The sequence below is a fragment of the Mchenga conophoros genome, linkage group LG1 (genome assembly GCF_057382185.1).
Source record: "Mchenga conophoros isolate Kocher_MC1m ecotype Shallow Benthic linkage group LG1, M_conophoros_male_GT1.1, whole genome shotgun sequence".
Lineage (NCBI taxonomy): Eukaryota > Metazoa > Chordata > Actinopteri > Cichliformes > Cichlidae > Mchenga > Mchenga conophoros.
Window position 1 is genome coordinate 10,249,393 of NC_140526.1, and position 27,766 is coordinate 10,277,158.

At 40.3% G+C, this 27,766-nt stretch overlaps 1 protein-coding gene across 4 annotated transcripts in view; it reads right to left on the reverse strand.

Annotated features, from left to right (window-relative positions):
- chd9 (chromodomain helicase DNA binding protein 9) overlaps positions 1-27,766 on the reverse strand; it is a 77,738-nt gene that overhangs the window by 49,233 nt on the left and 739 nt on the right. For 2 of the 4 annotated variants that reach the window (XM_085252847.1, XM_085252730.1), the window contains exon 2: positions 23,797-25,444. In XM_085252847.1, the coding sequence (XP_085108973.1) occupies positions 23,797-25,335 (1,539 nt within the window). In that variant the 5' untranslated portion in view covers positions 25,336-25,444. Of the gene's footprint in view, positions 1-16,419; positions 16,496-23,796; positions 25,445-27,481; positions 27,581-27,766 lie in introns of those variants that run through there. The other 2 variants (XM_085252793.1, XM_085253002.1) reach the window with 2 other exon arrangements.

The following is a 27,766-nucleotide window of genomic DNA, read 5'->3' on the forward strand; positions in this document are numbered from 1 at the left end:
AATTCTCACACCATCTCCCTCTGGTTTGCTCTTAAAGCTCTATATTGTCTTTTCTACAGAGATCACAGCCATGTGTGCACAGCAATATTCCTTTCTAAGTGTTTGCAGCAGCGTGCCTTGTATCAACCTGCCAAGTCAGGCCTTGGAGTTTGGACTTTAAAGCAGACCACATGCTTGCTGCGAGCAGAGCAACAGCATTATCTCCAAGCGAAACAAATCTATTGTCAGATAATGTCCACCAGGCTACACTCCCCAAGGATGACTCGACAACACACACACTCACACTCACATTGTAATGAGTTCACAGTCACATATTGCATAGTCATATATTCAATCCACCCTAGACAAACATAAACATAACTAAAAATACAGTCTCCTCACAGTCCTCATTAAACTGCAACAGTGAAAAAATAAAGAAACTTTGTCATTCATTACTTTAACTGCCACAGGTTTACACAAGTATGCAATTTTGTACATCCCACAATGGTTTATCTTCAGGAAAAAAAACATCAAGTATTTGAAGAATAAAATAACCTGGTACAAGCCTCCAGAGAGTCGGAATAATGCCTCATTTAAAACCAGATTCAGTAACTATGTTGCTTTTAATGAAACATTTTTGCTCCATGGTAAATGTTTTTTCTACCCGGACTAGATTTTAAAAAATCAAGGGGAAAAAAAAAAAGTATAGCAGTCAACAACGTACACATGCTTCAACAGTCACATGGCATGAAGCCACAGCTCCTTGGCAACTAGACAGTTAATATGCAAACAAGCCTGGCAGCTCTGTACAAGGGGAGTGGCTTCGTTTTAGGACAGATGAGGGAGGGGAAAGGAAGAGGGGAGGGAAGTAGAGAAGGGGAGGGGAGTAGCAGAGCTGGTAAAAGGAAGCGGGTGGAAAAAAAAAATGTGTGTGCGCATAGAGAAGCAGCGTGGCTGCAGAGGCACAGGTGTCTGTCGCTGAACACTCCATTACTTCCTCATCAAAGGGTCTGTATTAGTGCGCTACTGCTCTCATTTCTTGCCTGAACCACCATGAGAGTCTCCACCAACTCACCATTAAGAAAATGGAGAGCTCAGAGCTAGCAATGCACTGGCTGTAAATGACAAGATGGCTAGCACCCACGAGGCTCTAGAGCCAAAAGCCAGCTGTTACTCTCATATCCCAAAAATTAATTCCTTATCCAGCTCAAATGCAATGACACCAAGTGTCAGTGACAACACTGTGCGGGGTGAAAAAAAGGCTGCACTGGAATAGACAACGCACACACTTCACATTTTTAAATGTTATTTAAGAATTAAATTTGAAAAGGTGATTGATAAAACACTACTTCTTTCATATAATGAGGTTTTCACTGGTGAATAAGTTTACTGCCATGTTCTCAAGCTAAAAATAAAATACACACAAAATCAAGGACAGCTATTCTGTAGCGGAGACTTAACTGTGTGATTTTGTTTTGTCTTCAGTGACCAATGCTAGATCCAATCTATCCTTGCCATGATTCTGAATTAGACATGCTATGATGAAAATGGATGGTGTCCTGTTTAACCATTTTTCTTTTTAGCCAAAAAAAGAAAGAAAGTTTAAACAGGCCTCAACAATATAATGATTTATGCATTTCTTGGAAAACAAAGCCAGCCTTCAAAATTTAATGAGAATCAATTCACAATATTCTATTATATCTATCTACTATTTTCATTTCATTTTGTAGCACAGAAGTAGATAGTCCACTTAAGTTGCAAGTGAATGAACACATAAAATCACCTGTAGTGAATTCACCAAATAGTTACCTGCCTTCTTGTGCTAAACGTATGGTCCTGTGATTTGTCCACGTACACTTGCAAACGTACACTTGTGCAGTCCTCCAAAATCCCAACTGCTCATTGCTGGATATGGATGACATGCATTGCATTTAACAGAACAAGTAAGGGAGTGATAGTGGCATTTAACCGGAATGGAAAAAGCACCCCCCAATAAAACTCCAAAGTTAAAGAAATAAAAGTATGAAAGTAGAAACCTAGTTGCAGTGGATTCATTTTGTTGCTTTAAAACACTGTTTCATTTCAGCTCGTTGTATGTTTATAACTTCGCTTTTCTCCGTGGCTGGCTGATGGACCAACAATAGCACAAGCAAGAGTAGCCCACAGACCGGTTTTACCACATACTTCTGATACTGCCCCTATCTAATGATTTCTACAGGTAGATGGGCAGTTTGTAGCTGCCCATAGACATCTAACACACTGCCAATGCACTACAATCCCATGTGCACAATGAAACATGACATGGACCTTTTAACTAGGGAGCTCACAGAGTAAAGACCACTTGATGACTGCTTGAGCTGAACCTGTTATTTGTGTTCTTACCTCCACCTCAGTCTGGAAAAATTCTGGATGACCATGACTGTTTAATTTCAGCCAGGTTGTATGTTTTGAAAGGAGATGGGCAGGTTATTCATTCACCTTCCAAACAGGTGTTCTAGTTTAGAATAACAGAAATTGTTTTGCAAATATTTAAACTTAAAAAACAAACAAAAACAAAACATTGATACCAATGAAAGAGGTTTTGGCTTTCTCCAAAAGAAAAAACAAAACAAACAAACACCAGAACTGCTATTTTTCACAAGGACCTTCTAAGCTGGGTTTAATATACTTAAGATCAAAATGTATTTTTCTTTTTCATATGGTGAAATTTAAGAGGGAAATTGAGAGACCTCACTTAAGTCGCTGCCTGAACTATGTGCCAGTTGTTCTTATATTCTGAGTCACTCCCTAAACATTTAAACCAGGAAGAAGCCAGCTTTGAATATTTTTAATAAACTTTAAATTAGACATAGCGTTTCTCTGTCTTCTGCAAGTGTGAAATGTGTTAAACCATCAAAATGCTTGTAATGTAGGTGTTTTTAAAAAGGTGATGCTGCAGCTAGAAATAACAATTGGTCACATGGGAGTTGTTCAGGCCACTTTCATCTTACTATTAGTTCAAAACATTTAGTATAATACAGATAATTATAATGCTGCATCCACTGGGTTAACCATTCAATAAACCCAACACACCCAAAAGAAGTGAATGAGCATGAAAACTGTACTAGCCTAAGGAGAAACAACACTGTCAGCACACTATGCATTGTGTGTGCACATGTATGCATCTGTGAAGATAATTATAGATAACGTGCAAGTAAACCAGGATCTCAAAGCCGAAAAGGACGTTTTCTTTCCTCCATCCTTTAACAAACAAACAGACTGCATGATCTTTACATCAGGGTTATTTCAGTACAAATACAACACTAAATGTACTGGATACAGTTAACTAACTAATAGGTCCAGCAAATTGAAGGACAGGCTTTATAAATGTAATCATGCTACACTCCTTAGAAGCACAACAACAGATCCAACAGGCTTTCATAAAGAAAGACCATATATCCTTGTGTTTGTGCAATGCACTATTTGACTTCTTCCTTTATTTAAACAAGTTTAGCGCTGAAAGACATTCTTAATTCCAACAAAAAGCCTTTTGGGCGCAGATGGGATATAGGTATAGTATGCTGGACGTAATCATCTAGCTATGTCAGTTTTAAACACTAGGGGGTGACTGTGAGGAGACAAAGCAGGAATGTGAGGTATAGAGAAAAGATGTCTACAGCCACCTTATGTGATTCACATCCAAGTATGAGTCCAGAGTAAATGTCAGGCCTTTGTCTAAATTCCACTAATAAAGCAAAAGAGAAAAAAAAGAGGAAATTGATTTTACATTAAACAGTATTGTTTTTAACTCCTGAAGTACTATCACAAATGGGTAAATATTTGAAACTGTTTCTCTCTTTGACTTACTACCCACTTAACCAAATAAAACGGAAGCACTGTCTGCCCCGCAGCAGTGTTTCTAAAGTTACTAATTAAACTAAAGCCATGTGAATAGCAATAACGTCTTTCATTATGCTGATGACTAGATTTAAAATCATATTTTGTTAATTAACATACTGAGGAAAATAAACTCAGGCCTCTGTTTTGTGTTTGCTTTGCTTATGATGCTAATTTTCCCAGTGAGTGAACATTTTTAAAAAAATTAACAGCCATGACGTGGGTTTGGGACTTGGTCAGAATACATAGTATGGTCTAGTCTGGGCTCTTTGACAACCAGGGCCAATGACTGAGAAGAGAGAGAGAGCAATTCTAAGTAGGACATTTGCCCCTCTTGCATCTTTAAGTGTCAGCTCAGAGGGCAGACACTCAGTGAGATTTAAGATGATATTTCAAGGACTAGCACTGCTTGCATGCACGAATGAGTAGGAGTCAAAATGAAAGCAAGAGACCATCCATCCAGAGAGGGACAACTCTCACAATTAGTAGCTGACAAACACACTTTACATACCAGCAGTGCAACTAAGGAGCCTCACTTCTGAGTACTGGTTAATATAATTAGTATACTTTATTCTTGACATTCAAAACAAATCTGTGTATGTCTTATCGCACATAAACACCCCCACACACTCGGTCTTATCTTTGTGGAAGTGCTATCTATTTGTATATCACTTTCAAACAGAGGAGAGGACCCTATCCTAGACAGAATATAAAACACAAAGTCAATGTGACAACACCAGTTAGTGAAGTCCTGTCATGAAGGGTCAGTTTTGACTATTGCCATCTTGTTGCTTTGAAACTGGACTTTTCAAGCAAGAAGTGTAACTGACTAAGAAATTGACGGACGGTGCATCATAATTTATATGAACTTTCTCAGTCTTGCTACCCCCTATTTATACATCACAGTTTAAGTGTAGGGAGAGTTTGGAAACTCATCTATTCCCTACAAAAATTAGTTTTTATGTCGAATCAAAAAGCTATTTGAGCTACTTGTATTGTAATATTTTTGATTCACATGCATTCTCCCAAATATATTTCTGTAGAGGGTCTACTGTTAGTCTCAAATGCAAGTAAATTCTTATGCTGCCCAAGATAACTAGCATTGCCTCCCTTGCCTCCAATCCACATAAGCCTCTTTACTTCACTTTAATGTGGAAAAAAAACCCCTACTAACAAGGGATGACATTTTTCAAGGTAAACTCATAACTCTTATTGGTGGTAACTCCATCACTGATCACCACAGCTGGCCAATCAACACTGTTTTCCCCTTCAACTCTGATAAATCCTGAGCTCTGCACTCTTTAAAAACATCTGTAGCCATGGCATTGATTCATCATTGGAACAAAACTAGAGAATGCAGGAGGACCTCTTTGTCTGTTATCTTGATTTAAATTAAAGCTTAATGTAAAAGTCTGTTTGCAGAGATACTCAGTTATTTCCCCCCTACCTCACTGTAGGGGCCTGTTTGCAAATGAAAGACTCCATAGTGTGGTGCCTTTTGAAGAAGGGAGGAGAGACAGACAAGCTATTTAATACTCATAGCAACAGAATGAACGGAACAAGTTAGAACTTTAAGCATAAAGAAAAAAAAGAAGCAGCAGCAAATTCAATGACTTAAGAGTTTTAACTTTGTAGGTGATATCCACAAATGTACGCCCACTAATTACGGTAGGCTCGTTATGATCATTCAACACCATATATGCACAAATGTCTCCTGCTGGTATAGCCTTACATGTCAGGCTGGAATTAGAAAATAAATCCAATTGTGTCTCTTTATTTTGCTAGCAGTCGAGCTAGTTGGATAGCTTTGCTCTGTGTTTGAGCCACACAGTACACAAACATGGAGATTGGACAGTGCCACCTTTGCATGACTTGTCCCTGCACAAGTGGTTTCACTTACTGGCAATCTCACAGGAGGGCAACAAGACCAATTCAGAAGATTGCCCAACCCTACCATATTCATTCAGTGGAGACCTGTCAATCACAATGTAGGCTCACTCTAAAGGATACCCTGCGTTACTGTACTTTTTCACTATCAACTGAAATGATAAAGTAATAAACATAACAATCATAGATCAACTGAGCAGTAGGGTGGTTTCCATTTTCATTTGTAAACTCCTACTTCTACAAATGGACATCCAGATGAGTTACCTGGTCATGAGAAAGAATGCATGTTAAAGGGATCAGTGTGTCTGTACTTTATATTGATTGATTGATTGATCATACTTTATTCATCCCGAGGGAAATGGTAAATGGTTATGGAGTCCATGGTCCATTCTCAGGGCTATGTGCTCATTCTAAAGTCAAATTTCATGGGACTTTGTTCATGCTGGAAGACTCCACTAAGGCAGAAACAATTTAATATGGGGACCAATCTGAATTCCTCTCTTAAAAATTGTGAAATGGGACATTTGCCTTGGTGGAGGATGTGCTTTGAAAGTGCCCTTCTAGAGGTTTTTTGAGTTAGTGTGTGCTGTGGTTGTTCTGAGTAATGATGTGGTGCTCTCTGAATCAGAGATGGCACAGCAGGTCAGACACCAGGCAGTGAAGTGGAACTGAACTGTGCAAAACAAGCAAGCCGGATGATGCCATTCATTAATGGGAACATCGGTGCAAACTGAAGAGTGGAGCCGAGAGGAGGTCCCTTAGGATGCAACAGAGAGAGAGAGAGAGAGAGAGAGAGAGAGAGAGAGAGAGAGAGAGAGAGAGAGAGACAGAAGGAGAGGGAGGGAGGATGGGAGGGATGAGGTGGAAGAGAACTCAGCAAAGGGCTTACTGCCAGACCTTTACAGCTCCTTCATTATTGAAGCAGTGCAAAGGCAGAGCAGGGCCAGTGCCTGCGTAAGGAGGAACACACATAGAGGCAACCACATACATTCATGCACAAGAAGCACAGTGCAGGTGTGTAGTTAACCTACAGCCTTCAAGATTTGATGAAGTGAGGACTTTTTTCCCCCCCCCCCCCAGCTTTGATTTCTACCTTCTCCTGTGCGCATGGCAGATATCTATGAAACGAAGAGAGCGAGAGTGCAGAGCAGAAGCGTTTTCCCCGCAAAAATGGAAAAAAAAAAGGAAAAGAATTACCTTAGTTGCATCTTAACTTTATATTAAGATAATGACATTTTAACAGTTAAATCCAAATTATAGATCATTTTTATGACGTCTCATAAGCTGCAACATAAAACTGAGTTGTTGTTTTTTTTTTTTTCCAAACTAATATGCAATCTGAGCTAAAGGTAAAGAAGGTAAAAGAGCATGGTGAGGTCTAACAAGATCGGGTCGTCACCCCCAAGCCAACTGAGGCATAACGTAATTCACACCTCATCAGGGGTTCCCTGTTGACTAATTTACTAGTCAATTAAACATGAAAGAAAAAATACACTCAAATTGAGAACAATCAAAAAGGAGTGGAAACTGTATCCAAACAAATGTGGTTACACACTGCTCCTGTCGAGTTGCTACGTGCCAATTTACTCATTTTTTTGGTCAAACTACTGCAGTCATCTGCCTTACTTTACCCCTTACTAGTGGTAGGTGGGTGTGTTACATCTTTGAAATGAACCTTATGTGTAAGTTCAATAAGGAAGATGTGTAATCACACATCTGTGTACTACCCGAATGTTTGGAGGCTAGACAGTGCTTTTCATTACTTCCACTTTCCCAAGTTATCAAGCTCACTGCTGACGTCACTGGTCTGGACCAATCATCTTTCGGCCCACCATCTTCAAGCCAATCGGCCTCCACTTTGTGCACTTTCACTCAGTGCTCATCAGGCATTCTCCCTCAAATTCAAATTTTATTTGTGTCACACACACACACACACACACACACACACACACACACACACACACACACAACCATACACAGTATGACATGAGGTGAAATGCTTATAGCTGTGCAATGCCCGACCATTAAATGACAGTAGGTTTACAGTAAGATATACAATGAAATAGGGCTGCACGATTAATCGTTAGAAAATCGCGATCTCGATTCATACTTATGTGCGATCTCATTTCCAAATGACAACGATTTAAAAAAAAAAAAAAAAAGACGACGACGACGATTGTACCGCATTTTGATCCGGGACGTACTCTGCATGAAAACAAGCGCTCACTCTTCTTGCTCAACAAATGACAAGGGCGGAGCCTTATACCACGTGATACAGAAGCTGTGCCGTGTGATGCTAAAATTAGCAGGGAAAAAACAACGGAGAGCACATCAGGGATGACTAGAAAGTAGGGCTGCTCAATTAATCGAATTTTAATCACGATTACGATCTGGGCTTTCAACGATCATTAAAAATGACTGAGCCGATTATTAGCCCCTCCCTCATTTATCCGCGACACCTTAAAGGCCGGTCCCTGAAAATATTGTCGGGCATAAACCAGTCCGTGGCGCAAAAAAGGTTGGAGACCGCTGATTAAGAGGACCCGAGGGAAGCTCAGAAAGCTAAGCAGAAGTTATTTGAAGAGGAGACTGACTGCTGTTGGTTGAAAAGAGAGGTTAAAAAAAAAAACTTCAGTGGTGTTGCACACTATTTTATATTATTTTTTAAAGTCATTGTTAACCCTTTAAATCCGGTCAGAGCAGCACGCTCCGTTTTGTGTAACTATTTTTAAATCCCTGTAGAACCTGAACCGTGTAAGCTAGCGCAATAATTTGTTTTGCATATGAAACCGGAGGAGTTGTACTTACATCTTATGCCATCAGCTTGTCCTCGGTCACGGTTTCCTTCCACATAAAGCTTTGCAAATATTGCATAAAAAGCGCTTGCAGGAACAAAAACATAATATTCCAGAAACACGCTTTGCCGATCCGATCAGCTGTTCATAACACTTCCCAGAAAAAGTCGTCAGTGCGAACTATCACATGTCCGCCATTTCCTGGCCGAAACAGGAAGTGATGTCATTTTCGCGGAAATGTAGTTTTTTTACTTGTAGGCCTTAAAAACCTATACTGGTCATGTTTGACTTTTCTGAATAGTTTCTGGGATGCTTAGAACTCAAATTGCACTGCTGGAAATAGTTTGTTTTGATGCACCTGCTGTTTTCTTTGCAAATTTGCATCATAGGATTGTTTTTTTGTTTTTCCTGCAGTATATAAAAATTGCTGTATCTCCAAAATAAAACTATGAAGACACTCAAAATAAATTTCCTGTTGTTGTAAACTATTTTTTGCAACTTTTTTGTATTTAAAGTTTTGAGGGATAAACCTCTTAAATTTCTCCAAGTAGAAATATATGTAAAAAAACAAAAACGATTTTCAATTTTCTTGTAGTTTATTGCACTTTTTTGCAATTAATGTAGTTACTATGGACTTAATGCATACATATTATTAAAATATGGGCTATAACAGTTGTATAGCAACTTGAAATGCTCCCACAAATGGCACTACAACATGTAAAAAAATAATATAAGCTCTGGTGGACTTGGTTCTATAGTAGGTCTTAAAGGGTTAAATAAATATCGTCAAATAATCGAGATCTCAATTTCAGTGAAAATAATCGTGATTATCATTTTTGCCATAATCGAGCAGCCCTACGAGAAAGTGACAGGAGAAAATCCGTCCCGGTCAACCACCCAAACATCAATAACGGGAACCTTATACAGCGCTTCCCTATACACGTCGAACTCCCGCAGGCACAAAGAAATTACGGAGGCTATCACTTATCACCTGACCAAAGATATGGCTCCCATCAACACTGTGCAAAACGAGGGATTTAGGAAAATGATCAACACCCTAGACAAACGCTACACAGTGCCGTCCCGCAACTATTTTTCTATTGTTGCACTACCTGCTCTATACACGCAGCGTCGAGCAATGGTGGAGACGGAATTTCAAGTAGTACAACATTTTGCGGCAACAACAAAACGTGAGACATTTGTTGTTTTTATGTTTATTTATTGTTTTTATGTTCAGTCTCAACTGATACGAAGTTGATGTGCAGTTAATAAGTGCAATAAATATTTATACTGGAAAAGAAAATCGTGAGAGAATCGTGATCTCAATTCTAAGCCAAAAAATCGTGATTCTCATTTTATGCAAAATCGTGCAGCCCTACAATGAAATATACAAATTTACAGGTTACCTTCGTGTAAACCACCAGCTCCTCATCTCTGCCTCTCTCACATTACCAAGAACTTCATCCAAGCCTCCGTCTTCATCACCACCACCAGCATCTAGACTCCAGGGGGTCTTGCCTAAGTCATCACTAGGAATCTGTACAGCTGTGATGGGCCATTAAACTCTAGTTGCCAAATAGCTTAATTCAATCATGACTCATGTTCAATCCACCCTAATGATCTTTTCTTATTAAACTTAAAGCTAACTGAAGTGAAATCAACAATATATGATTAGTTTAACCAACTAGCATTTCTGGTGCCAACATTTCATCAGTTAGTCAACTAGTCACACATTTCACTAGTCCCTTGTGGGGACTATATTCCTGGCTTTACTTAAATTGACAAATTTGTCCATCTTTTGTACTAGTATGAAATCACCTTAAGTCAAAGACAGACAGCTGTCAGCCACAAATGTCTAGCGGCAGGGACGAGTTATGGCCAGAGAAGAAGCAGCTTCCCTGCTGATACTGTTACAGCTGAACCCCAAAATAAACACAGAAATGCAGGGTTTAAAACACACTTCATTTCATAGTTATTCAGTTTCAAACAGACTGTCAAATTTTCATCAGTAAAGAACAACATTATGAAATGTTTGGCCACAAAATATAAACTAAGGCTCTTCAGTAGAGCTGGGCGATATATCGAGTTTTTAAAAAATATCGATATATTTTTATACGAGATATAAGATCTGACAATATCCTTTATATCGATATAGTCTATGTTACGTTATAATTATACTTGTGGAGCCGCAAGTTTGCCTCTCTTTCGTCCACTTCCGTCTCTACGCAACGTTACTCGGCCTCGCCTCTCCTTCACTGAACACAACTCCCCCTCCTCCCCCATCGCTTCACCTGCAGGAAGCGACAAGATGGACACGGCAAATCTCCGTTAACGAGTTACTGCGCATCGCCCCGTGCGTGGGGCTGGACGGCGTCAATGTGTTAGCTAGCTAACCACGCTAACGAGCTAACCACGCTAACGCCATGCAGCCCAGAGGTGCTGCACGGACTAAAATCCTTTCATTTTCTCAAAAGTTGACAGCGCGCCTAATGTATGAATTCTGGTTGTGCTTGATGGCCGCGAACCGATTTTATGCGGAACACGGCGCTCAGCAATCTGTCAAAAATGTTTTAGTACGACTTTGGTAAGCTACGGAGCTGCACCGCTTGATGGATTGTCGGAGGATTACGGCTGAGCCTCGCGGAGTGATACGTACTGTGCTTCAACGTAGTATTACCCTACTGTGTATCCGGTTGTTCAGTCTGACGTCACTAGCCGTGTCTGGGTCTAAACTCCGCTGCAGGTCCATATATCAAACGATCACTATGGCATTACTGAGAGTTGAAAAACTGTCTAAAGTCTTTCATCTTTAATAAAATGATCAGCGTTCTGCTCTACCAGGTGTAACAATTGAGTTTAACATCCAGGCATCCATGAAAACGGAATTTATGACATTTAACGGAGTTAGAAGTTAGCAGGAAGTTAGCTCGCTAGCTTCTATCTAAATACAATATAGCATGTCCTGACTGCGGGGTTTTGGAAACAAATTAAAACGTACAGCTCTGTTATCACTTCCAGCATAAATGAAGACAGAAAACTAAACAGCAGTGACGTTTGCAGGGTTACTGAAGTTTGGCTAGCTGGTATATAATGATGTGCTACGTGACCGCTAGCGGCACAGCTATGTTAGCATAATATAAACAAGCTAACTTTTTTTCCACTCGATAAAAGTTACCGTGAGTGTTCTCGGTGGTCAGGAACAAATGTAATCGCATGGCAGGATGCTGTAAAAGGACCAAACTTCAGCCAGGAGAACAACTGAGATAATCCATCCACAATACCAGGTTAGTCATTCATATACTGCTGCATGGGCTGGGCTGTAGTTACATCCTAAGGTTTTAAAAACTGAGCTTAAATAAATGATTAGTGGTAATAAAAGCCGAGGGAGGTCAACAGGGATCACCGACTGTTTTAGGAGCTTTTTGAGATCAAATAGAAGAAAATACAAAACATTAAACATGTTAACAACACAAAAGCCATATTAAACGCAGACTACTTTAGACCCGGAAGTAGGATTCGTCGCGTCATCACTGAACAACCGGATAAGGACCATAAATGGCACCTGTTAAGAGACGTGGTTGCGAAGCGGATTTCAAACTCCAGGCTGTCAGTCACGCAGTACAAGTTGGGAACAGAGCAGCTGTGAAATCTGTCTTTGTTATTGTGCTCAGCGTCTTTTAGTTTACATTTTGACTGCACAATTGTGAGCTTTTTGTTATGCACAAAAACAACATTGTTTTCTTTTATTTATGGAGCATTATTATTTAATAAATGCTCATAATTTATTTTTGAGTAAATTTTATGTACATCTGCTCTATGTTAATAAAAGTGCCTGTGTGACATCTGGGACACAGCTTTGACTAAGAACTCTCTTCTTGTTCTTACTTTATGGCTTTAAAAAAATATATCGAGATATATATCTTATATCGCCAGCCAGCTAAAAAATATCGAGATATGAATTTTGGGTCATATCGCCCAGCCCTACTCTTCAGGTTTGTTTTCCTGATGCATTATTGAACAAAGTACATGAAACGATAGTTATTTTTGATAAAATTTGTAATTTTAAGACTATTTTTATTTTTTTATTTTTTTTTATTTTTAATCACAAAATAAAATACAAAAGAGTCCAAAATATTTATAACTGAGTCAGAAATACTAAAATGAAGTATAAATATATTAAAACTATAGTTAGGTAAATTACTTGACCAAATATACTGGTACCATCCATGCTCTTATTCAATGGCAACGAAACAAGTTGTATGAATCATATCAACAGTATTTGTACTATATTTTATTTTTACGTTTTTATTCTTTTCCACTATGATCTCAAAATTGTAATCCAGATTTATGGTGTGTGAAAAACTCTGAAGTTATTTTATGCTATTTGCATTTCTTCTACAAATATTCCACATTTAAATGACAAAAAAATAATTTAGCAGTTTTTAAAGGGAGCAAGTTAAAGCAAGTCTTCAATTATGCTTCTGATTTCAGCTTTATTTAAAAAAATAATCTTGGCTATGGTTGAGTTTAATGTTTTCAGAATGTACTTTACAAAAATGTAAATGTATTTTTTAACATACAATATATGTATTAATTTTACTGGTGTGATCAAACTGGGCTATAGACACTACAGTACAGAATAACCCCCTTACCTCACTCTAAGACTGCAGACTTACTTTCCTAATGTACTTAAAAGTAAAGTGGGAGGTACAGCTTCAGCTTCCAGACCCCTCTTCTGTTGAACCAGTTCCCAGGTTGGATTCAGGAGAGAGAGACACCTACTCTACTTTTAAAATTAGGCTTAAAACGTTCCTTTTTGATAAAAGTTAGGGCTGGATCAAATTACTCTCGATCCTCCCTTAGTTACGCTGCAGTAGGTCTAGGCTACTGGGGACTCCAACTGATGCATTGTTTCTTTTTCACTCACTATGTATTTATACACCACTCTGTATTTAATCATTAGTTATTATTAATCTCTGGCTCTCTTTCACAGTGTGTCTCGTCTTGTCTTCCTCCCCTCATCCCAACCAGCCGCAGCATATGGTCGCCCCTGCCTAAGTTCTGCCGGAGGTTTCTTGCTGTTAAAAGGGAGTTTTTCCCTTCCCATTCTCTCCAAAGTGATTGCTTTAAGGGGGTCAAACAATTGTTGGGGTTTTTTGTTTTCTTTGTGTCTAAGGGAATGGGGTTTTGGGGGCTAACAGGAAGAGAGAAACTGCATAGAGCATGCAAGACTACAGCTCTGCTCGGTCCCAACTCTACATAGTTATGCATCACACAAACAGCAGGTGCTGCTCTCTCAAACCCATTATTTTCAGTGGCTTTCACAGTACAACAAAGAATGACTGGACCTTGTGGTAACTTAAAATGGGCCTTGGGGTGTTGATGAAGCAGCTAAGTATGATTAACTCAGTTGCATCCGCACTTTATATAGCGATATAGCATTGTCCACATAACTGTTTGCATTTGTTAAAACAGGCCCAAGAAAAAAATCCTTGTGCCAAAAAAGTCCACCAGAGGATTAAATGACTACAGGCCTGTCGTGCTAACATCTGTGGCTGTGAAGTCCTTTGAAAGACTTGTGTTAAGCCACCAGAAGGACATTGCACTGGAAGTTCACCTAGCTTCCACCTGTCAGTGGATCACCAGACCATTAGCACCAGCCTCATCCAGAGATGTGTTCTCTCCGCTGCTCTTCTCTCTCTAGACAAATGAGTGCACCTCAGGAGAACCATATGTGAAACTCCTATAGTTTATCAAGGACACCACTGTCATTGGTCTGATCCAGAAATATGATGTGTCAGCATACAGACAGGAAGTGGATCCCCGCAATCTGAAGTGGTCCTCACATATAGACTCTGTCTGAAAGAAGGCCCAGCAGATGTTGTACTTCCTGCAGCTACTCAGGAAGTTCAACTTGCCACTGAAGCTGCTGGTCATGTTCTACACTATCATCATCCAATCTGTCCTATGCATGTCAATCACTGTCTGGTTCAGCTCAGCCACAAAGCAGGACAGGGCCAGACTGGAAAGGACAATCATGTCTGCAGAGAGGATCATTGGTGCTGATGTTCCCTCCATCCAGGACCTGTACAGGTCCAGGGCTAGGAGATGGGCAGAAAACAGCGCTACAGGATGTCATTTACTAAAACATTTGCTTTGACCACAGTTTAGGTAAAAAAAAGATAACCCCTCCCCAAAAAAAAAAAAAAAAAAAAAAAACCATCTGCAAACGTACAAATAGCAGCTGTTGATATAGCCGGTGTGAAACACCTCCAAACGGCTGGTGTTTGCTAGTTTTGCTGAACAAAAGAGAACAGCTTTGATTGAACTGATGGATTGTGTCATTGTCACCAATATGCGATCCACTTTTTTAAAATCAGTATCAGATCAGTATTTGGTTCAAATACTTGACTGGCACATGGCTAATATGGTTAAGTGTGGGGTAACTTACTTAACAGATCTCTGTGCATTTTCCTGTTGTTTCTGGATATTTAAAAAACAAAAATTAAATTGAAGCTTGATGAAATGAAATTTTAATGGCTGTTTTTTGTTTTGTTTTCCTTTGGAAGGCCACCACCTCTTTGATGGTGACCAACATTTTTTGTCATATGCAAGAAAAACCCTGGCTCCATGTGGATTACATTTTGTAGGTTTGCTACAGCATGATCAATATAAAAAAAATATACCCAAAAAGACACTGTGGCGTGGGTGTGGTCCTTGGCCAGCTGCAGAGGAGGGGTGACGCAGTGAGCTCCCGGGGCGGCGCAGGGGCGGGGTGAACAGGTGTGCTGGGATCTGACAGTGATTGTGTCTCTTTATATGTTGGCAGTGACAGACGGAGACGGAGGTGACAGCAGAGAAAGAGAGCGCGGGAGTATATGTGTCCACGTAAAAACCCCGAGTTTAATAAAAAGTTCTGCATTGTCAAAGTCGCTCCGGCTGGTATTTCTTGGGTCCACCGTTACAGACACAAATAAAAGTCAGATTTTCACATTAAAGGCCCAAAATTAAGGTGACTAAAATACTCTTGTCATTTTTTTAACCTTTGCAAAGCCTGTCTGACAACACTGTAGCCTGACTCACAAAACGGGGAGCAATGATTGATTATGACATACCGGTTTCAACAGTCAACCCTCTTCTGCTAAGGTAAACAGTCAACTGAGTAAGTCAAATGTTGTTAAAAAAATGAAAAACAAAAAACACACACACAAGCATAACACACAATAAAAGTCTCCACTTACAACGTCCATAGCAACTATTTAATGACTTCCTACTGACACAAACCTGTTTGCTGAAGTTACAAATCACTAAGCCAACTGCCGTCTCTCGGGACAATACAATTGACATTTAGTGTGTCAAAGTCAAGCTGTGGTGCAAAAACCACAGACTGGAACAGAATGACAGTCTTATTCACTTTAGATAACTTTCCTTAAGTTTTTAGTCATATTAAGGGTTTGCTTTTATCCTCTCAATTTTCTCACTCATTGTATAGGTGTAAACACAAGGACAAAGGGGTCATTACTCCTCTGCGTCTTTTCTTATTTCATCTGTTGCACCCTATACTGAAATAATTTACAAGTGATTTTTAAGATGTCCCCCTTGAACTGAATCTTTTCATACTCAAGAGACACTGTGGTAGTCCAACCGCCCTTTCTGCCAGTCAAAGGTTAGCGTGAGTTCAAGAAGGTTGCGTCACAACCAAAAAGACATTCCAGTCACATACACACACAAAAAAAACCCTTCACATTTTGACCGCTGGGCAAACACTCACCCACCCATCACCCCCAAAAATATTCAAAGCCATTTAATCCCTGGAGAAGGAGGCAAAAGAGAGTAGAAAGGAAAGAAAAGCAGCATAAAAGGGCATACTTTAAATTCAGACCTACTGTGCAGTTGAGGCTGGCAGCGTTCCCACATGCTCCTGACACACTCAATCCAAGTACAACTCCCTCCTCCCTCTCAGTTCTCAGCCCCTCCTCCCACTGAACCCTCCCCTTCCGCTCACAGCAAAGGCCGCCTGACTTCCTGTCTACCTCTGACCCTCAGTTATCCCCCGCCCTCATCTGGCAGGCCTCCAAACAGACAAGACAATCAGAGCGGATGAAGCAGACAGAATGCTTCGTAGAGTGAGCAACCAAGACAGAAAGTGAAAGACAGACAGAAGAAGAAATGCACACATACAAAGCTCTGCGTGTCACACTGGAGCAGGTTATTAGACAAAGTGGAAAGTGTGTGAATAAGACAGGCTATCACCATGTGGGCACAGGTTTCTCCAAGTACAAGTGTGTGTGTGTGGCACATGTCGGTTGTGGGGTGACAAACGGGGTGACGCATGGTGTCATGTTTCAGTACTGATTATGGCATTGCTTGCCCAGTTTGGGTGGCTAGAAGTTACATAAACCCCAGAGAGGTCAGGAAGTACTCAAGCTAGCCTGTCACAGAAACAGCAATCCTTTTTACAAGCATGCATATTCAAAGTTGATGACTGGAAATACAACTCAGAGGAAAAGGCTGGGCAGAGAGGGGAAAGCAGCAATACACCAGCGATATAGAAAGCCAGCGGGGATGTACCTGCTCAGTATCACTGCTGGGGGCCCCCCCAAATGACTACAGCCACCCGGGCAATCAGTGTTCATCAGTCTCACTTCTCTTTTCTATTCAGCATGAAAGCCGTAGCCTCTAGTGTTATGAAAATTACAAACAGTAGAGTGTAGTAGCATGCCAAAGAAAAAATGACAAAGCCATTCATTAACACAACAAAGCTAGCACTCCACACATCCAGGTGCCAAAACAATGACAAATAGGGCCTTATATTTGCCACAACAGAATAAAATGAACTGAAGCTGAAATAACATCACATGGTAAAAACATGACTCCATAAGAAAGAGAGGCTTAATGGCAAAAGTAGTTGTCTTATTTCTTTTTTTATAAACTTGCAGCATCAAAATCCCAGTCCCAATCAAATGTGTAAGACCAAAATATGCAATGTAATGTCATATCGGCCTTATGGACTGTCAGTGAGCTGAGTGCCCAGAAATATTTTGGTTTTGAATGGAAATGGGTCCTCAACACCAAAAGGCAATACATTCAGTATTCAGCCTTTTGTTTGGCAAATATCTTTCAGTTTGAGTACACTAGGAACAGAAGTTTCAAATAAATGAATTTTCGTTTTTTCCACCCAAATTTAAGCCAGCACACTGGACTGCTCTGAGACGTCTGAAATTAGTCAAGTACAACATTCAACCACTAAAACAATTTCTTCTTTTTGGGTATGCAAGTGAATAACAGTAATTTGGCATCTTAATAAAAAAAATAATACTGTGCTTCACTTTTTCCTGCTTTTATATAAAACAGTCCATTTTAAAATAGTGGATAGCAACAATATGTATTAAAACATTTAATTTTGATAAATAGCATTTTGTTAAAAGAGCTTGCACACATACTGGTGAATTAACCACTACAGAAACATAGAAATTTCGTATTTAAGGAATTTGCCAATCTTCTCAGAAGTGGATGCCCAAGTCTCAATGTTTTATCCAGTTTTCTTTCTGATTTTAAATCAGAAAGAAATACTTTTTTTCAATTACTAGTTACTTTTTAGTTTTACTAACTAAAGCACACAAGGTTCACATATTCACATAGTGCTTTTAATACAAACATTTCCTATTACACATATTTACTCCTATGTCTGCATCAAATATGCTGCTTGCAGCCTGTATTACATATATTTACCTTCTTAATATTTTTCTAATATCACAGAATCATCATATCTTCCTTTATAAAATTGGCCGCTCTGCTAATATACACCTATAATGTAGAGCTGTCCTTGTTTGGGACTGGTCATATGCTGCCAACTCTACACCTTTCATGTGAACGTGTTTGTAGTTGCATTTGGAAACCTTAGGTTGACTTTTCAAGTTGATAACCACCTTCTTAAGGCCAGATAATGGAAAGATATCCTGGGTAGGCTGAACTTGTTTTGTAGTATAAGCCTTGGCTGACCAACACACACAATGAAGCATTTTCAAGTAAAGCTAAAAAGCTCTAGCTGAGCTTGCTAACTAGTTTAGTCGATAGCTGATTTAAAAACAGGGCTAGACAACATATTGATATTCTTAAAAGAAGAAAAAAAAGGGGGGGGGGGTGAAGATAATCATATAACTTATATATCTAAGGAGATATCAATGTTGAGATTTTAAAATCATCTGTCCTTCACAACTAGAATCTCAAAATTCTGAGGACACAGCTGCCCTGTTTCTTTGTACAGTGATAAATAAAGTTAGAAGAAAAAAAAGCAAAAACAAGAGCATGTCCTCGGGGTTGGAAAGGCCACAGTGAATTCAAACCCAGGACCTTCTTGCTGTGAGATGACACGCACCATTGCACCACCTATATAACCAACAATTAATTTTCAATTTGTAGCTCTAAAGGATTACCATACCCTTAAGTCTTTCCTGCAAAAAAGCCTAAGTCAATATGACTTGCAAAAAATAAACAAAGTGATATGTGTGTGTATTTAGCAGACTTTCATTTTGCTTTACTGGGTACACTGCCAACATAGACACCAAACATTCAACAACCTATGACACTGGATAAATGTCATTATTTCAAACATGCCTTTATCAAATCAATTCAAATTTCAGTGGCCAGTGTGACTGCATGGTGGATGAATATAAAATGAGTATTCATTGCAGTCTTCTCTTTGTATTACTCAATACAATTTCCTGACAGCACTAGGGATGTCAGAAGACCGATCCTTACAACACAATTTAATATCAAAATCCTGAAAACGTGATGGTACTTGGTTTTTTTTTGGCATTGTAAGCAGTGTACTGACTGAGGTGGCTACTCTTCCAGAACTGCAGGGGGAGGCACATGGCTACAAGTATTCTAGTCTAGCCTTACCTATTGAAGAAGAAAGAAGCAAAGGCAAAACTAGAAATGGCACAACATATGAAAAATAGTGAGTAGTGTAGTGGTCACAATAGCTCTGTTCTGAATCACTGATGACAAGGGAAGATTCAGCTATAGAAGCACTTTGTGTTTAGAGTAGGGTGGGTTGAGTTGGTGGACCAAGACATTGATTTAATTGATTCACAAAAGCCAATATCCAAACGATGCTCTTTCAGTTTTTGAACAAAGGGACGAAATACTTCCAATTTAGTGAAGACAAGCCTCCAGATTTCTTCAAAGTTTCAATTCACGGTAACGACATCCACAGTATTACCTCTCTAATTTTATCCTGAAATGCTTGTTACTATTTTGTTTAAGACAGCTGAGACTGATATTCTGAAACCAGCTTTACTCCAGATACTAAAATATTTTTCAATGGCTAAAATTAAATGCCTATGCTAACATAATATAACTAACAGTAGTAGGCCAGAACAGCACAGTAAGGTGGTGGTTAGTAGGGCTGGGTATCGTCACTGATTTCTAGAATCGATTCGATTCCGGTTCACAAGGTCCCGAATCGATTCGATCCACGATTCGATCCAATTCGATTCGATTTGAATCTGGGAAATTTTGCCTCAGACGTTCAGAAATATCATAATTCAGATCAGTACATTTACATATTTTTGTATCTATAAAAAGGAAGCTGACACTCGCAAGACTTTATCAAAGGTGTAAGCATCACAGCAGATGCCTTTGTGTCAAAGTAACTGAGGATAAAACACAGAAAAACACCAAGGTGATTTTCCTGGCCTGGGATTTTATAAAATTATTCTGCAGTCGATCAAAAACGAAAGAAAACCATTAATCAACATATGAACATTACCTCTGAAGTTACAGAGGTTTTATTAGAGACACGACTAAGCGTTTTATCGTAGTGAAAGCAAAACAGCAAAAGTCTGAGCGAATTCAAGACAATGTTTATGTGAAGTGTAGTTTGGATCGTCTTTTGTTGCCGGTTTGGTCAATATTGTTTGGAGAGAGATAAAGCTTCAGAATCAGCGCAAAAAGGGCATAAGCACAAAGCGTGGACCCGCTGAAACATCAGAATCAGTGAGCTGTTGGCTTTCAGCCCCGACCGTGTCCGTGCCGTCGGGTGAGAAAGGCGACATCTCACTGCTTCTGATCCGTCGGCGGATCTACGCTTTGTGTTTACATCTTTGTGCAGAATCCGTGTACCTGCTCTCATTTACTGTTTTAGCTGTTTGGTGGTTGTTGAAATTTTATGAGGTTTAACCTGAAATTCTGGCTTTTCGGGCAAAATAAATTTATATTACAAAATCGATTCACGATTTTAATGAATCGATATCACGTTATCCAAGCCAGAATCGATTTTAATCGATAAATCGATTATCAAAACCCACCCCTAGTGGTTAGCACTGCTGCCTCACAGCGTAAAGGACCACACAGTTTGCATGTTCTCCCCTGTGCTTGTGTGGGTTCTCTCAGGGTTCCTCTCACAGTCCAAAGACATGCAATTAGTTGGGTTAAGTTAATTGCAGATAGGTCTGACTATGAGTGTGAATGGTTCTCTGTTTCTCTGTGTACAACCTGACCAGGGTGTACTCTGCCTCTCGCCCTATGGTAGCTGAGATAGGCTCCAGCCACCCCCAAGCAAACAAAGGACTTTGTGTTTAAGTACAACTGAATTTGGCATTGTGAATCTTTTAGTTCTATTGGTATTGGTACCAACTACTAAATTTCTAGTACTGTAAAATCCCCAGTCATCACTAGCTCTAGTTTCATTATTGCTTTTACTACTGGATCAAGATGCTGAGAATTAGAGATGAACCCTCAGAATTTTCCCACGCCTAAAAAAATAAATAATAATGTAGTATGATCTAATTGATTATTTACTCAAATTTGCAACTTAGTGTAGAGATGAAATGACCAGAAGAAAGGTACTTTTTAGTTTACCCATGTTTAAGGAACAAACTAAACAATTACCAAATGACCAAAGAAATGCGAATCATGAGAATCAGCCCACTAGCATGGAATACATGTTGCCAAATTGATTCATGGAAATAAAGCAAGAGTTCTACACATATCTAGTAGTAGCTGAAATACTGCTGTGGTATAATTTTCTGTCACTGTGACAAAATGTGGTACTATTGCTTCTGGAATAGCAGGAACTATTCCAATGTTGTCTTGAGTACATCTGGCAACCGTTTATGTTTGAGGACTGATTTTTGTCAACACTACAGTCGTTCAAAACCAAGTCCAGAAACGTAACAGGTATGTAGCAAAAACCAAAATGGGTGTGGTTCAACCTTTGCTTATGTAATAATGCAGAAATTGCTACCAGGTAGGGTGTACCCAGCCTCTTGCCCTATGACAGCTGGGATCATGGGCTGCCCTTCCACTAAGCGAAAGAGGATAACCAAAGCTATCTCACTGATTTAATGTCAGTATGCTGACAGACATGATATTTGATTTGGTTCCATTGCAAGAAGGTCTGTTGTTTATTTTTAAATTTATTTCAACCGAACTTTGACATTTTCTAAATATTTAATTATGTAAAAGTACAGAATATTGAAACCTGTGATAAGTCTTAAATCTTAACCCTGGCGAGTCATTACATCTGTAGCTGACCATTACAAACATTGGAAATCCTAATTAGCCACATTCACTGTGGGGGAGTGAAGAGTGGGCCGCTATCCCCTGATGCCTTGCCTGTTCAGCAAACACACTATCAGCAGGCTCTTCACACATCAGTGCACATGAATAGCACAGTCAGCCTGTAAGCATCAACACAGGGCTGGATGTTGACACAGACAGGGAGAGGCTTGTTCATATGGCTGTGGTTCATGGCCCCATTTCAATCAAGGACCTTTGCAGATGAGCAAATGGCCTGTGTGGATGAGCTCTGGTTTAGGCGCAGCACCAGTTTTGTTATCACCTGCTGAATGCTGGGGTATAGATGAGCTACTCAAAACACAAGTTTTGTTTTGGCTCTGGGGCATATATTTGCTTTTAAAATTGGGGAGACATAATGGACCTGCTGCTAGTAAGAGGTCCCTGTTTACAGAGATTTAAATGAGTCACTCAAACACATACTATAAAATTGTAGTAATATAAGTGTTTACTACACTAGGGTAAGTGCAGATACAGACAAAGGTGAGGTTGGTACAATATTGCCAAACAACACTTCTGTACGGTTAGTGGTTATGAGATGTTTTGTCAGTAGAGGGCCATAGGAAACACAAGTGCTTTTATGGTTTTAAAAAAGTGCCTATATATAAAGCGTGGCTTAAAAAAATAATTTTCATTGTTTTAGTAACAAAAATTCTGAAATCTAACACAAATGTTCTCAAAAGAAAACACAAAAATATGTTTCTATCTACATATGCACATAAAGTGTGCAGAGCATGATGAAAGGTCTGTGACTTTAGCTGGTGGTCATGTGTCACTCATGGGCGATGGTAGTGCATGGATGCTGCTAAGTTACAAGCCATCTGAGGTCCAGGAACCGCCTGAAGCCTGTTACAGCCAGCTAATGCATTCACCCAACCTCCCCCTCCGCTTCTCTTCTCTCTGTCATGCTCTTCCTCTCTGTCTCTTTCCCTCCCTTTCTTTCCTAAGCTCTCCTTTTTCCATGAGCTGCTGCCCTCTCCATCTCTCAAACCCCCTCCCCCGCTCTGAAGTGCTAACCACTCTCCTTCACCGTGCTCTTTTCCTACCGCTCACTCTCTCACACGTGCACACGCACTCACGCACAGACACACACAGAAACTGTGGCAGCTACCACAACAGCGTGCAACCTCCCCCACACTCCAGCGAGGCAGTGTGCAAGTGCTTCTGGCTTGCCCTGACCCACATCTTGATATAGCCCTAAGTATGCTTACAGCTAAGTCCTGAAGACTCTCCTGCCACTCTTAGCCTAATCAGGCCTGAGCTGCTGTCAGTGCACTGCCCAGACAGACAGGCCAGGTTGGACTGACCATTATCATTTTCAGATAGCTTTCAGACTGCCCAAGATACACCTTCCCCTTTCCACTGCTGATTGCAGGTTTTCTACTAGGCAAGCACATGTTCTACCTGAGATAGCTAAGCATTATATGAGTGGCCGAATTCTGTGCCATAATATGGAAAGAAGAAAATATTTCTCCATTATTAAAGAAAAAAAATATTTAAAATTGTGAAATTCAACACATCACTGTTTCATTTCATTCAGCTTATTCATTTTCATTCTTGTCACTGACTATAACTTAGAAATGGGTGTTAAGTATGAGGTGTATGGTTATATATAAAGATCAGTGCAGTGCCTTTAAACAAATGCTTTAGGAACAAAAAGGATGAAATGTGTTACCTTATCTTCACTGTACTCAATGGGTGATGGTTTCCTGTACTCAATTCCAATCTCCTGAGTAGTATCAGTCCAGCCACAGTTAGATTTGTCCTCTTGCTTAAAAACATGCTCAAGCTGGGGCAGTAGGTCAGGCAGGAGGTCAGGAGGCTCCAGGCCATCCAAGTCTTCATCATGAGCTGCTGATGGTAAAAGGCTGTCTCCCAAAGCTTGGTATCCATTAGTGTTGATAACCCTACAACTCTGAGGCTGCTCAGAAGGCAGGTGGGTGGTGATGTTGGGGTAGGGTCGCATAGATTCACCAAACAGCTCAGATGACTTGCAGTTTCCTTGGGTTTCTCTGGAGCAACGTATAGCACGGAAAGGACATTCCTCTGCCTGGCTAATTGGGGTCCTAGTGTGCTGCTGACTCAAATGTGCAGTGGATGAAAACTGGCATGGTGTCCCTGTAAGTTCGGGTATTGTAGAAGTGAGTGGTGCAGTGGTGTTGCTGGGCCTAGACACCGAGGCTGAGGACAAAGATTGCTCATTGAGACTGGGTAATTCTGGCTCCCCAGGATAAGTAGGGTACTGAGTTGGTTGATAAGCTCTGGCAGAACTGACAGAGCATATGGGCAGGGAATGAACCATAGATGATGAGTGCATGGGAAAGGACAGGTTAGATTCTTCCAGTCCTGTTCCAGGGAAAGCTTGACATTCCCTGACCAACTGGTAGTTACCTTGCTGTGGCTGTGTTTGCAAGCAAGTTGCAGTCATAGAAGCATTCTGACTTTCCAAATAATGCTTACTTGGAAGAGCTCTTGAGTGGAACTGCTGCTCTCTCACAGTTAGTTGGCGCTGAACCTGCTGCTGAGTGTGGTGAATTTGCTGTTGGCTGCTGGACTGGCCTCCCTGGTGAAACGGGAAATTGTGATGCTGCTGCTGCAGGGACACAGTCTGTGTGTTAATTTGTTGGTGCTGGTTTAACAGCTGTTGCTGATGACTTTGCTGTTGTTGCAGCTGCTGCTGTCGCATTCTGTGCTGCTGCTCCTCTTGCTGATAACAGGGATGGTGCTGTGTTTGATGTCTGCCATGAAGTTGCTGGCTTTGTAGTTGTTGCTGTTGATGACAAAGCTGCTGTTGAGGTAAGGCCTGGTACATGTTCCCATTCTGGTCTTGGTTACCCCACATCGGACTGCCACTGTTACAGAAGAGCCCATTGGATTGAGGAACTTGACTCATGGGAGCATTATGGTATGAGCCATGTTGCTCTGTAATCATGCCTTCACTTATGCCCTGAGAACCAGAAAATGCCTGAGCCACATTGGCCTTAATGTCAATGTAATGACCCATTGACTGGCTGTAACTAGGCATAGCTTGTTGGGTAGAAGCTGGTGGCATCATGTCTTGATGCTTCCCAGGGCCAAGAGGCTCCACTTGGAGTGGTTCAAAGTCAGCAGTAAGATTTAGCTCATCCACGAGTGATGGTGCTGAAGCGAAGCCATCGTCATCCAGCCCTTCCAAACCTCCACCAAAGAGGCTAGGGTCATTAAAGAAGTCCATGGTGGAGGCTGGAGGATGACTGGAACCTCTGGAACACCAATGGATCCAAACTGGTCCCCAAATGCCTCTCTTTAGAGCTACAGCATGCCGACTATATAGTTTTCATGCCCTAAAATGAAGAGAAAAAAATATAAATTATAATACTTATATCAGATGATAAAGTTTCAGCTGGTAATCTATGGCCTACATCAGATTTCATTTGGTAAAAAAAAAAACTTATTAGCATAATCAACCTTTAAACACATGCACAAATAATTTCCAGTTAAAAGATGACACAACAGTTTATCAAGTATATTTTTGTCCACCATATTGAACTTTGTCATCCACTTCATCATCAATGATGCATTCTTTGAGAGCAGTAAAACTGCATGACTCTATCAATCTGACATATAAAAGCACTTATCCAAGTGAAGGCTATGTCATGGTTCTGGAGAAACTTGGTACTGTCAGTTATCTGTCAGCATTGCCTTTCATGTGTGCAGCAAAGCAGCTGGTGCAAACCAACCGCCAGCCACCAGCAGGTGCCTCTTCCTGTACCCCCACCCTTTTCAAATACACACATACGCACAAATGCGCCTCAACCCCCTACCTTCACAACCAATGAAGCTGCCTGCCCTGCTACTGCAGAATGTGTGGGAGGTGCAGACAGCTGATAGAATTTCAACAGCTAAGGACAGAGGCAAAGGAGGCCCTTTAAGCATGCGCATGTGCGTGTTCTGCAACCACAGACCAGCGGAAGATGACAGAAGCCTACCGAGGTCAGTTATTATGCTGACTTAACATGCACACAGGCACACAAATGAACACAGACATTTGTCCCATATTTTTGTCTGGCATCTTTTTCTTTATCACAGCATATATTTAAAATAATAGCCATGCTAGTAAATGGTTTAACATAACATTCTACCAGCATAAAAAAAATTATGGTGCTCTCAACTACTGACTGTGTGATTTGTTATCAGAGACACCAGCCTAATATGGATAATATTATGCAAAAAACAACAACAACAGAGCAATGTGCACAAGCTAATAAACTTAAAAATGATTCCTAAAAAAGATAAAGTCATAAGTTTGATTTTTCTTGTTTAACTGGCAGTTATCCAGCTGCTGCTGCAGTTTTGTGATGGCTATAAGAAAAGCCCACCTAAAAAATCCTTTTGACTAAGTGATTCTAACAGCCAACTTCTCTGTATGCAAGTTAAGTTCACCTTAAGGTGAACCAGCATAGGTGGCCTGCTTGGCCCATAGCAACAGAAATGTCTACATGAACTCTCAGAGTTAAACAGTTCCACTTGCTACATTACGAGTTTTATAGTGACTTTATAACGTTACTAACATCAAACCTGAGAAATGTGTAATCTCATATATTAACAAACAATTCATAACATTCTCACCACCTCATGCCACTGCTTTGCATTTTGAAAGCAATATTTAAATCTTAAATTAAACATACAGAGAAAGGAAATCTACTTTACTGTACTATCACTACATTTCCTTTTAAGACTCATTGTCATGCACATTACCACTCTCCCCACTAACCACCAGGTCCCTGCAAAAGTCAATTCACACAGGCATGAAGCAATTCCTGTTTTCACATTGGGCTGTTCTTCAAGCTCAAGACTCTCTCCAGTGCTTTCTCTAGTGATCATTATGTTTATTGGGAAATCATGTGACTGCCATGTAATTACTTGTCAGTTTTAAGTTTCTGTAGATCCCTATCTATATGCAGGTTCCCTATAGCTAAACCAAGCAACTGCTAACCTTCAAACGCCACCCATCTGGCTCCGAGGCATAGACCAGTCCCCTCTCCCCTCTGATGCTTTCCAGCTGTTTCCTTCATAATTGTGACGTTGTGAGCACCATCCAGGCACGTGCAACTCATGCCTAATATCAACATGAACTGTGTTTATAAACTGCTCCTGAAATTTGGGGAGATGTCCGTGTAAAACTAACAAAATTGAAACAATATCAATTTAACTGAAAGTTGAAGCAAAAGCTAAGCGCGTATACGAACGCTTTTCAGTCCACTTTTAGGAAACTTCCAAGGTTGTTATTGGTAAAGTGTCTCAGTTGGCGACATGGCTATACCTCTGTGGTGTTTTCAAAGCCCTTAAGCGACCATGTTTAAGCAAGACACCGAGCTCACCTCTTGAGTTAATATCATCCTCTTCATCTTCCCTCAGAAATGGCTACAGCCTCTGCGAGCGCGGTGGTTGATAAGCCGACGAGGCGGCAATGTGTTGCGCTACTTTAAGCGCAACTGCTCGGCGAGCGGAAAGAAAATGAACGCACGTGGAACATTTGAGTTTTAGATATAAAACTGTTTGTCGAGGTGCGCACGTGCACTCGAACCGTATAACCTAAGGATTCAAAAGGTGTCGTGACGCTGCTCACAGAAGAAGATAGGGAGGGGGAGGGGGCCGGAGATGGA